General features: G+C 43.4%; 1 protein-coding gene across 2 annotated transcripts in view; it reads right to left on the bottom strand.

Moving 5' to 3' along the window:
• LOC135509392 (craniofacial development protein 1-like) overlaps positions 1-12865 on the bottom strand; it is a 54685-nt gene that overhangs the window by 24254 nt on the left and 17566 nt on the right. For both annotated transcript variants that reach the window (XM_064930021.1, XM_064930020.1), the window contains exon 6: positions 2766-2924. In XM_064930021.1, the coding sequence (XP_064786093.1) occupies positions 2766-2924 (159 nt within the window). The remainder of the gene's footprint in view (positions 1-2765; positions 2925-12865) is intronic.

The following is a 12865-nucleotide window of genomic DNA, read 5'->3' as shown; positions in this document are numbered from 1 at the left end:
TTTTTCTTAGCCAAACGTGATGAACAAAACGGAACTATTTCTCTTACACAAATAATCTTTTTGGAAAAAATGAACATTTGCTATCTAACTGAGAGTCTCGTCATTGAAAACATCCGAAGTTCTTCAAAGGTAAATATTTTTTTTTGAATGCTTTTCTTGTTTTTGTGAAAATGTTGCCTGCTGAATGCTAGGCTATCAATAATCTTACACAAATTCTTGTGTAGCTTTGGTTAAAGCATATTTTGAAAATCTTAGATGACAGTGTTGTTAACAAAAGGCTAAGCTTGTGTTTCAATATATTTATTTCATTTCATTTGTGATTTTCATGAATAGGAAACATTGCGTTATGGTAATGAGCTTGAGGCTATGATTACGCTCCCGGATACGGGATTGCTCGACGCTAGAGGTTAAATCAACTGTTTTAACCAAGCAAGAGAAATACATGTGGAATCACTACTGAGTGATGTAACACAATCATTTTGGAATGAACGCTTCCAAAAAATGTGAATGGTCTGTCGAAGGCAAGGTGTTAAGTTCCTAGTGTAATGGTTAGAGTTCCCAGCTGTGGGTCATAACATTGCGGGTTCGCCTCCTGGAGGAGATATTTTGACCATTCTTTTGTTAAACCTCTTAGATGTAAAGTCCCCTGTTTTGGGGACCTGCGTGGTTCTGGTACAGATTCCGAACGTCATTTTCGCTTATATCGATCTGTGGACACTGTAGATCAAAATGGCTTGAATTGAGCGATAGCCCTGGTTCCCACGGATACAGAGGCTGCAGTCCAAATTCAAAGTAGACAGACCGTGGCCCTAAACAGCCCTAGAATGACGTTTTACATTGTCATATCGGAGAGCCAATGTCCTTGGTTGAAATCTTGAAATTGAGCTCAAAAAACAACCAACCTAAAGGTATGAATGTACCTAGCAAGCTAATGTAGTTAGCTAACACTTCTGTCAGTTAGCTAGCTAGCTACAGTTACCCATAGCTGGCTAACTAGTTTTATAGTTTGGTAATTTATTCCAATATGTTTATGAAGATAGCTATGTTTTATAGGGTCCTCACTACACGACTAATGTCATCTATACATTTGTTTTAGTAAGCTAGCTTACAAAATTCATAATTTGTCTGACATGCGGAAAATGCAGCCGTGTTGATTCCATTTGACACTTTCCGGCCACCGGAGTATGACACGTGACCACAGTTTGCATTGAATTGTCATATCAACCCCACAAGTGATCATTCCCTTGCTAAATCGAGGGGGCAACGTTAGTGAATTGGACCTCCACTTAAGACAAACTGCATCTAGTTTCGACAAGGATTCCCGCAAGGCAAAGTGGCTAGCACGAGTGCGGAGGACGTAAAAATAACGTTTTTGGACTGCAACCACACTATATTTTCTGAGCCTGTGTGATGTAGGATGTGAAATCTGAAACCACTTGAAGCTGGGATGTCCTTCCTACCATTTAATTCGCTCTTCCGACTGTCCATTAAATCTTGGCATCCCTGCAATTGTTACATCGTAGCGGAGCAGGAGAGTGATTTCATCAAGGTAGCAAATTCAAAGATTGATTTCTAGACATTAATATAAAATAATACATAGATTTTAATCAAAAACGTTCTGCTTGTCATAGACAGACAATATTAATATGAGATTAAAGTAAATCACAGTATAATGGTTTAAAAGCAGGATTTTTATAATATTACCGTTAAACAACTTTATATCACTTAGGCACAGCAGGCATCAAGTTACTTCCTGATAAATTTGCATAAAAAAGGTCTATCATTTTTACCAAACACAATTAAATGCTTACAATTGCCAATTTATAGGCATGACTCATTTAGGCATCTTAATAAGGCTGGACTGCTGCAGAGCTCAGCAAGGTACAAGCTGTCGATCACAAAGCTCGTGTCTATAGGGGATTCTCTTCATGACTATCCACAGTCCAACCTGCTGATGACCACTGTAGATAGTGTGAGGATTTAGTGACCAGCCGGAAGAAGACGACTCGACAGCACCCTCCTCAGGGGATCGGTACTCAGTTTAAAGCCAATTAGTACATACCTGGGCCCACTGATTGGCTAGGTGTCTCCCTCTATATAGGTGTGCCAGGAGATGAGCTCGAAGTGGATTAGGAGCAGACACCGGGACCTGTGAGAACGTTGGACTTTCCTACCTCAGAGAAAGCTTCTTCATCTGATGCACCTCGGCTCTATGTTAAACAAGGCAGGCTATTGATAGAGGGAAACGTTCGCCCTGTAAATATGATGTGTAGATGATAGACTAAAGACAAGGGGAGCCGTTTGTTGTTTCGTGTTCCATTTTTGGCCATGGCCTTTTGGTCACCTGGTTAGTTTATGTGTATTATTTTTACGCTGTTGGACGCTACCTTGTACTGGAATTATTTTGTCTGGCGAAAAGAAAACCTGTTTAGTGACTATACAAAAGAAAAGGAACCACAACCACTGCCTCAGGTCTGTTCATTTCATGCCTCCCGCCTGTGTTCGGGTGTTTCGGACTAGCTGATCCATCACAACAGATAAAGGCCACTGGTATGTGACACAGATGTGTTCTGTACCTCAGGATTAGTACTGGACATTAGTACTGGACAGTAGATATTATATAGGACCAGTCCATCAGGATAAGGCTGGTGGGTAGAGGCAAAATACTTTTTAACTGAACTATCAGTTTACCAGCCTGTTGAACTGGTGGAATGGTATTGCAGTACATTGTATGGCATCGCTGGTACTATTAGAGAGAGACTCACCCCTCTTTGCCGCGGTTGTGGATGGCCAGCTCGTCCCCGATGCCTTCCTCGTCTTTGAAGGCGTTCCAGTCCATCTTAGACTTCTCTAACGTGCTCATCTTCTGTTTCTTCCCCCCGAGGCGGTTCAGGATGCTACTCATCCCTACAGGCCTCTTCACACTGAGGGGGACACATTTAAACGTTACACAATAAAAGAGAACACAGAGGAGGGGAGGTGCTTCATTGTGACGCAGGGCTGATGAAGTTGGATATTTTTGCAAGCCTCATCTTCAGAAAAATTATGACATTTTCAAGGGAGAGCAATAAATGAAATTGGAGCCCGACTGATATTGTCAGCTGATATTGGCCTTTTACCTCTATATCGGTATCAGCCTATAATTCCACTAATAAATAGGATGAAAAATGGGAATCTCATGCTTATCTGAACGCTTGATGTGATTCATTTCACAATGTAATTTTTTAAAAACATTTCAAACATATTTGTTGGACAATTGCTGTTTTGGATGGCAATTTATAAGAATTCAGTGTGGAATAATTACACTTGAATTTCCCCGGCGTAAAACAGTGTATCGGCAGATATATCGTAAAGTTTTGTCCCCCAAAAAATCTGAATCGGTATCGGGCTCTAAATGAAATAGTCACAAGCTCTAATGCTCACAATTAAGAAAATTGAATAATGGGGGAAGAGAGTGAATGAGGGAAGAGAGGAGAGAAAAGAAGAGACAGGACAGAGGAAATATACAGATTTCAGATTATAAAACCAAACAAAACAGGCTCCCGAATTGAAATTATTCTTCTAGCAGTTTATTTCAGAGCATCACCTCATTTCTTTGTGCAGCTGTGTGAACAAAGATGTCAGTCCATTTTGATACAGAAGAAAGTCATCCTGACACTGAGGTTTCTCTTGGCTGCAGCAATGAAATGCTAAACAATGTGTGCTGAGAAATAGCTGAAGACATCACACTGGCACGCCTCCCAGGGTGCTGGCGGAGTGGTTGGGGCACCATCAGACCTTGGAGGTACTGGACGGTGTCAGGGTCCAAGGACGAGCACTTTCATGCTCATTTGAGTCATATTGCAGGTCCCTTCTAGGAGAACAGACTCAAAATGTGTTTACACTAATGCTTTCCTCTCTTTGTTTGCATCTGTGTGTGTCAGCAGACAGTAAAGACGGGGTGTGTTTAACAAGGGCGTCTCCTATATCAAGGTTTTTGTGGATAACCAGGAAATGGAAGTGACAATGAAACAGAGGTCAACAAAAGAAGACATGGCAGCATACACCCTTGCGCACGCACGTTACCCGCACGTGCAAACCCACACACAACCATGTATCCCACTCTAACCATGTTGATAACAAGCCTGTTTATAGAGTTCCAGCTCATTGGAAGTGTGTTACAACAAGCAGCTCATAATCTAAAATGCCTGTAACAGGCTGGCTATAAAATGAAATGGCAAGGAGAGGACAAACACACACTGGCAAACATATACTAATCAATCCAGCTGGAGGTAGGGCCAACGACAAGCCTGAATCAGTAACACATTGTCAGTCATACAGTGCTACTACAGTATATTGCTACTAAAAGTACTGAAGTGAATTAACACAGAGAGAAAGAGAGGAATAGGAGAAAGACCCCTGGTCCACACAAGGCAGATATTGTTCTCATTCCACAGAGAGGGTGCTTTGAAGAGAAACAAGGGTAAAGTCTGCCTGACAGAATGCATTTGCCATCTGTACCGGGGCTGTCTGCATCGCTCAGAGAGAAGAGGATGGCGGGCAACAGAAATGCAAGGGGGAACTTTTCTTCTGCATTGTTTTGTTTGTGGGTCTTTCTGTGATGCACTTCAGGAACAGATCAATTTCCTGTAGAATGGCAGAATACTCACACACACAGACACGTCTTATCCTACCAACACACAACCAAACTCCCCCTCAATAACACACTCCCTTAGTAATGTACACACACACACCGCACTGACTGAACATGTCACATAAGCCCATGCTTACACACAGTTTCTGCCAGCTGTGCCCACTGAGCACTGTTCCCACGACAGCCTGACATAGGCCAGACTAAACATCCAAATAGCTTAGCACATACACATACACACACACACACACGCCATCTTTCTACATCTACAAAAACAATAATATCCACTTAGAACACAGTGTATGGTGAACAGAACTACATGGAGTAGTGATAAATGAAAAATGAATCAAGGTCATATCTAATATTGTTTTTCTTTTCCCTGATCTAATCCTGGAGAAGCTCGCAAGACAAGTGCTGCAAATGTCCCAATCACTGTACTGCATCATCGGCCTCTGCAAAACACTGTGCTGCTGCTGCTCAGTCATGTGCAAGCAGCAAGCCTTAATGCAGCAAAGTGAGCCTCAGCCTCCCCCAACACAGGCTACAGCGCACAGATCTATAGAGGACAGTTACACAACTCCAGTGTTAATATTTCAACATGTGTGTGACTGTGTAAAGGTTTGTGAGTCTCATATTGTGGCACAACTTCTCTATTACAAGCAATGGCTGCACATTAATGGACAAAGCCATCGATCACATGACACCATTCAACCCTATCTGAAGACTCAATAGCACATTGAAGTGAAATGAAGACGGTTAAAGGAAAATTCCACCCAAAAAAAAACAAAATTCTACCCTTTATGTATTGGTTTCATTAGTCCATTGTTGATATGGTCCCAAAATGTTTTTCATGTATGATGCATTTTGCATCAAACCAGCAGTATTTCTGTATTTTGAAAGTATCAAAGTATATTTTAGATTCTTCAAAGTAGCCACCCGTTGCCTTGACAGGTTTGCACACTCTTGGCATTCTCTCAACCAGCTTCATGAGGTAGTCACCTAGAATGCATTTCAATTAACAGGTGCGCCTTGTTTAAAGTTCATTTGTGGAATTTCTGTCCTTCTTAATGCCTTTGAGCCAATCAGTTGAGTTGTGACAAGGTAGGGGTGGTATACAGAAGATAAGGTTATTTGGTAAAAAAACAAGTCCATATTATGGCAAGAATAGCTCAAACAATCAAAGAGAAAATAAAGTCCATAATTACCTTAAGATATAAAAGGTCAGTCAATACGGCACATTTCAAGAACTTTCAAAATTTCGCAAAAACCATCAAGCGCTATGATGAAACTGGCTCTGATGAGGACTGCCACAGGAAAGGAAGACCCAGAGTTACCTCTGCTGCAGAGGATACATTCATTAGAATTACCAGCCTCAGAAATTGCAGCCCAAATAAATGCTTCACATCTCAGCATCAGCTGTTCAGAGGAAACTGTGTGAATCAGGCCTTCATGGTCAATTAACCTGCAAAGAAACCCCTACTAAAGGACACAAATAGGAAGAAGAGACTTGCATGGGCCAGGAAACACGAGCAATGGACATTCGACCGGTGGAAATCTGTCCTTTGGTCTGATGAGTCCAAATTTGAGATTTTTGGTTCAAACCGCCGTGTCTTTGTGAGACGCAGAGTAGGTGAACGGATGATCTCTGCATGTGTGGTTCCCACCGTGAAGCTTGGAGGAGGTGGTGTGATGGTTTGGGATGTATTTAGAATTCTAAGGAACACTTAACCAGCATGGCTACCACAGCATTCTGCAGCGATGAGTTGGACCACAGAGTGAAGGAAGAGCAGCCAACAAGTGCTCAGCATATGTGGGAACTCCTTTAAGACTGTTGGAAAAGCATTCCAGGTGAAGCTGGTTGAGCGAATGCCAAGAGTGTGCAAAGCTGTCATCAAGGCAAAGGGTGGCAACTTTGAAGAATCAAAAATATTTATTTTGATTTGTTTAACACCTTTTTGATGACTACATGATTCCATATGTGTTATTTCATAGTTTTAAAGTCTTTACTATTATTCTGCAATGTACAAAATAGTAAAAAGAAAAGAAAAACCCTTGAATGAGTAGGTGTGTCCAAACCTTTGACTGCTACTGTATTTTGAAAACTTGATTGCTGACATGCAATACATATTGGTACTATATCAACGACGGACTAATGAAAGAAGTACCAAAAGATATCAAATCAAAATCAAATTTGATTGATGACAGACATGTTTAGCAAATGTTATTGCTGGTGTAGCAAAATGCTTGTGTTCCTAGCTCCAACAGTGGAATTATAAAATATATAAATATTAGATCAAGCAATGTCGGAGTGGCATTGTTTTTGGGTGCAGTTTACTTGCATCTCAAGGAGACATAACATGCTTTATTTCTATTTATCACGATTAAAAAAATTAACATAGGACATTTGGAGACATAACATGAGCAGTTTGAGCTTGTTTGGGAAGTCCCCTCTCATTGAGTAACTCAAGTTGAAGGCTAACTGGGGTACTAGAGGCTGCATTAAATCAAAGTTTATTTGTCACGTGCGCCAAATACAACAACAGGTTAACACATTACAGTGAAATGCTTACGAACCAACAGTGCAATTTCTAAAAATAAATATTTAAAAAATAAATATATTAGGTGAACAATAGGTAAGTAAAGAAATAAATCAAATAAAAACAACAGTAAAAAGACATTGGAAAAACAACAAGTCAGAAGTTTACATACACCTTAGGCAAATACATTTAAACACAATTCCTGACATTTAATTGTAGGAAAAATGCCCCGTCTTAGGTCAGTTAGAATCACCACTTTATTTTAAGGATGTGAAATGTCAGAATAATAGTAGAGAGAATTATTTACTTCAGCTTTTATTTCTTTCATCACATTCCCAGTGGGTCAGAAGTTTACATACACTCAATTAGTATGTGGTAGCATTGTTAACTTGGGTCAAATGTGTCGGTAGCTTTCCACAAGCGACCCAATAAGTTGAGTGAATTTTGGCCCATTCCTCCTGACAGAGCTGGTGTAACTGAGTCAGGTTTGTAGGCCTCATTGCTCGCACACACTTTTTCAGTTCTGCCCACAAATGTTCTATATGATTGAGGTCAGGGCTTTGTGATGGACACTCCAATACCTTGACTTTGTTGTCCTTAAGCCATTTTGCCACAACTTTGGAAGTATGCTTGGGGTCATTGTCTATTTAGAAGACCCATTAGAGACCAAGCTTTATCTTCCTGACTGATGTCTTGAGATGTTGCTTCAATATATTCACCATTTTCCTCCCATCTGTTTTGTGAAGTGCACCAGTCCCTCCTGCAGCAATGCACCCCCACAACATGACGTTGCCACTCCTATGCTTCACGGTTGGGATGGTGTTCTTTGGCTTGCAAGCCTCACCCTTTTTCCTCCAAACATAAAGATGGACATTATGGCCAAACAGTTATATTTTTGTTTCATCAGACCAGAGGACATTTCTCCAATAAGTATGACCTTTGTCCCCATGTGCAGTTGCAAACCGTAGCCCGGCTTTTTTTATGGCGGTTTTGGAGCAGTGGCTTCTTCCTTGCTGAGCGGCCTTTCAGGCTATGTCGATATAGGACTCGTTTTACTGTGGATATAGATACTTTTGTACCTGAATCCTCCAGCATCTTCACAAGGTCATTTGCTGTTGTTCTGTGATTGTGTGGTCCCATGGTAATTATACTTGCGTACTATTGTTTGTACAGATGAACGTGGTACCTTCAGGCGTTTGGAAATTGCTCCCAAGGATGAACAAGACTGGAGGTCTACAATTTTTTTGTCTGAGGTCTTGGCTGATTTCTATTGATTTTCCCATGATGTCAAGCAAAGAGGCATTGAGGTTGAAGGTAGACCTTGAAATACATCCACAGGTACACCTACAATTGACTCAAATGATGTCAATTAGCCTAACAGAAGCTTCTAAAGCCATGCCATCATTTTCTGGAATTTTCCAAGCTGTTTAAAGGCACAATCAACTTAGTGCATGTAAACTTCTGACCCACTGGAATTGTGATACAGTGAATTATAAATTAAATAATCTGCCTGTAAACAATTGCTGGAAAAATTACTTGTCATGTATGAAGTAGATGTCCTAACCAACTTGCCAAAACTATAGTTTGTTAACAAGACATTTGTGGCGTGGTTGAAAATGAGTTTTAATGAATCCAACCTAAACGTATGTAAACTTCCGACTTCAACTGCATATACAGTAGCGAGGCTATAACAGTAGCGAGGCTATATACAGGCACTGATTAGTCGGGGTGATTGAGGTAGTTTGTACATGTAGATATGGTTAAAGTGACTATGCATATATGATAAACAGAGAGTAGCAGTAGCGTAAAAGACGGTTGGCGGGTGGCGGGGGGTCTTTTTGTCCTAGACTTGGCATGTCGGGACCGCTTGCCATGTGGTAGTAGAGAGAACAGTCTATGACTGGGGTGGCTGGAATCTTTTACAATTTTTAGGGCCTTCCTCTGACACCGCCTGGTATAGAGGTCCTGGATGGCAGGCATCTTTGCCCCAGTGATATACTGGGCTGTACAGACAACCCTCTGTAGAGCCTTGCGGTCGGAGGCCGAGCTGTTGCCGTACCAGGCAGTGATGCGACCGGTCAGGATGCTCTCGACATTGCAGCTGTAGAACCTTTTGAGGATCTGAGGACCCATGCCAAACTTTTTTAATTCCTGAGGGGGAATAGGCTTTGTTGTGTCCTCTTCACGACTGTCTTGGAGTGTTTGGACCATTCTAGTTTGTTGGTGATGTGGACACCAAGGAACTTGAAGCTCCCAACCTGCTCCACTACATCTCCGTCGATGAGAATGGGGGCGTGCTCGGTCCTCCTTTTCCTGTAGTCCACAATCATCTCCTTAGTATTGGTTACATTGAGGGATAGGTTGTTATTCTGGCACCACCCGGCAGGTCTCTAACCTCCTCCCTATAGGATGTCTCGTCGTTGTCGGTGATCAGGCCTAGTTTTGTGTCGTCTGTAAACTTAATGATGGTGTTGGAGTCGTGCCTGGCCATGCAGTCGTGGGTGAACAGGGAGTACAGAAGGGGACTGAGCACGCACCCCTGAGGGGCTCCAGTGTTGAGGATCAGCGTGGCATATGTGTTGCTACCTACCCTCACCACCTGGAGGCACACATCAGGAAGTCCAGGATCCAGTTGCAGATGGAGGTGTTTAGTCCCAGGATTCTTAGCTAAGTGATGAGCTTTGAGGGTACTATGGTGAATGTTTCAAAGAGCAACTTCTTATGTGTCCGATTTTAAAATAAACTGAATCAAGGACATATATCTGGTGTATTTTGAAGCAATTATTGGTACCATGACTGTCTTTGAAACATTTTACTGACACGAAGATTGCCATTTTTCCATTCACTATAATGGGGGATGGATCCCGTTTTCTGCTAACAATAACTGAAGTACCATGGTCGGCCTTAAACCTCCGTGGCTTCAATGAGAGGGGGCAGTCGTTCTCCCCTGAATAAAGGACCAATGAGGGATGGAGTAAGAGGGATGAAGGAGAAACTAGAAAGTGACACAAAGCAGTTCCTTAGAGAACAGGTACGATAAACAGTGCAGCTATAGACACATACAGTACATGCTCACACAACGCCACTGTAATCCAGGCTCCAAACTGCTGTGACAGGGGATCAATAGACCATCAGGGCTCAACTGATACTCTATCCAGCCTGTCCCCGTCCCTGTGTGGTGGGCTGGGGAAGGTCTGGGCAGTGTGCCAGGCTGCAGCACTCCTCTCTCGGTGTCTTTGTGTCTGTCTGGGGAGAATGTTAAATGTACTGCCCAGGCTGCAGGGGAGAATGTTAAACGTACTGCCCAGGCTGCAGGGGAGAATGTTAAACGTACTGCCCAGGCTGCAGGGGAGAATGTTAAATGTACTGCCCAGGCTGCAGGGCCTGTTTGGGGAAACACACAGGGTCTGGCTGATAGGAGGCTGGCAGTAATCACAATCCATTTTATTTGAAGATTGAGGTCTCCCATGACCAGAGCCTCTCTCTATAGATGTCTCAAATAGGGAGACTGATAACACACAGAGCATGAAGACACACACTTACTCTACACAGTGCACACACAATAAATACACACAACAAAATGGGAATGATGACACACACACGCAGCTCTGCAACTTTGGCACAAGGAAGGAGAGGAGCAGAAAAGGCGAAGCGAGGTGAGGAGAGGTGGGGCTAAGAGCCTCCTCCACCCCCTGCAGACAGACAGGACTGTGACATGGTCGTCTCTCTGGCAGGATGCCAACCACATTCCATTGTGCTCCAGAAGAAATGCGTCCCCTTCTCAGAGTGGGACTGACCCCAGGATTCACCCATAACAAACAAATGGACCACTAGAATAAAATGGAGTGGGTGCTGATGGTTAGTTAGGAATAACGACTACTATGCTCTGTTATACTACAGTCCAGAACACCATGGTCAAATCCTCTTCGTTGTGGACCTAAAACTTCCCCCGTCTGTCCCCTGTCTGTCTTACCTGTGCTGAGAGGTCTGTCTGGGCAACGGGGCAGGGAGATGCTTGAATGACCCAGATATCAGGGAAAAAATGTGTAGGAATGCTCCTGGAGCAGTGGCCAGGTAGGACAGAGAGGACCTTAACATCAGCCAGGGAGCGGGAGTAGTATCCAGAGAAAAGAGGAGTTATGCATCACAATGGTCCAATACAACCCAATCACAATCCTTTCATTACAAGCGCAAACATCTAGCCAGTGGACAGTCGGTGATAGGCTATGCATGATTATGAGTGTGTTTTGGATACCAGAATAGGGACAGTAGAGTAGGTTTAATTGTATTTGCTAAAGGCTTTATTCCACTGCAGCCTTGACAATTTGAATAGAGACCTTTGAAAGACTCATTTTTAAAACAAGCCCATAATATCAAACTAAATGAGCCAACAACAGCCGTACCAGAGGCCCGAGCCCCACTCTGTCCTCCAACTGGCCTACAGTACAGACTCTCTCTCTGATGCAAGACTCAGGTGACTGAAGTGATGCCAAAATGGACTAAACCGTATTTTGTGTGAGTGTGTATTCTGACATACCCATTTGAACTTTCCTCAGAAGATTAAATCCCTCCCTTCCTCTCTCTTTCCATCTCTCTCGCCATCCCTCCCATCTTCAAAGCATGGTCCAGTCAGGAATGTGTTGCCGGGGTGCTGGTATCTCACGCCCTGCCCTGGGTGAGTAAGTGAGTGAGTGACAGCTCTAGGTTAGGGTGAACAATAGGGAACACCTGCTGTGGAGGAGCTCTTTTATACTGCTGCCACCTGTTCCCAGGTCAGCTGGCCAACCACCCTCTGGCTACTGCCACCTGGTTACACACACAAACCTTGACCTACCTGGCCAGGCACACCCCTGGGACACCGCCACAGGTCCCTTCTGGCACTCTGTGACATACACAGCCCCTTCTGTCCCCTAACAGGTCTAGCCACACTGTACCTGCAGCAGTAGCTCATTACTCTGCGCTGCTCTGTCTGGCTGTGATGTGTCGTAAGTGAATAACGAAACAGCACTTTGGTTAATATCTCCTCTCCCCTGCTGGGCCTCTCAATGGGGGCCTCGCTCCACACTTACACACACTCACCAGCCCTAGCTCGCTCTCACACAGGCTATTCATACAGTACTCCTCCCCATGAGTCCCACTCAATATTTCCCATCTCAGTTTCTCTCAATCTGACTTTCTGTAAAAATCCAGATGGTTTAAACAAATCAGGGATAAAGTGCAGACTAGCCCAGAACTCTCCAGAGGACTGACAACTATGTGATTCAGAAATACATCTCAGGCCAATTTAGTCTGGAGAAATGACATAAAAGCAGACACACATAGAGCACCAGAGGTCAGGCTAAGAGAAGGGAACGTCAGAGCAGTGGGCCCCAGTGTGCTGTTTCATCAGGGGCCTCTCCTCTTTCATCGGGCCCTCTAACACAGACTAGGCCCAAATCAGAGGGGGTGGGGGGGTCTCAGGGCACCTCTAACAGTTTAAAGTTTTTCTCCCAGAGGATACCCCCAGCACACATGTTCCTCTGCTGCTGTGGTTGCCAGGGAAACTGTCAAACCAACTCAAAAGGAAAGAGGGAGGTCTGGGGAAATGTGGCTCAGGGTTTGGGTGTCTCAGGTAGGTGGTGTGTGTGTGTGTGTGTGTGTGTGTGTGTGTGTGTGTGTGTGTGTGTGTGTGTGTGTGTGTGTGTGTGTGTGTGTGTGT

The sequence above is a fragment of the Oncorhynchus masou genome, chromosome 22, assembly GCF_036934945.1.
Source record: "Oncorhynchus masou masou isolate Uvic2021 chromosome 22, UVic_Omas_1.1, whole genome shotgun sequence".
Classification (NCBI taxonomy): Eukaryota; Metazoa; Chordata; class Actinopteri; order Salmoniformes; family Salmonidae; genus Oncorhynchus; species Oncorhynchus masou.
Note: the sequence above shows the minus strand (reverse complement) of the source record. Positions and strands in the feature narration are given on the sequence as shown.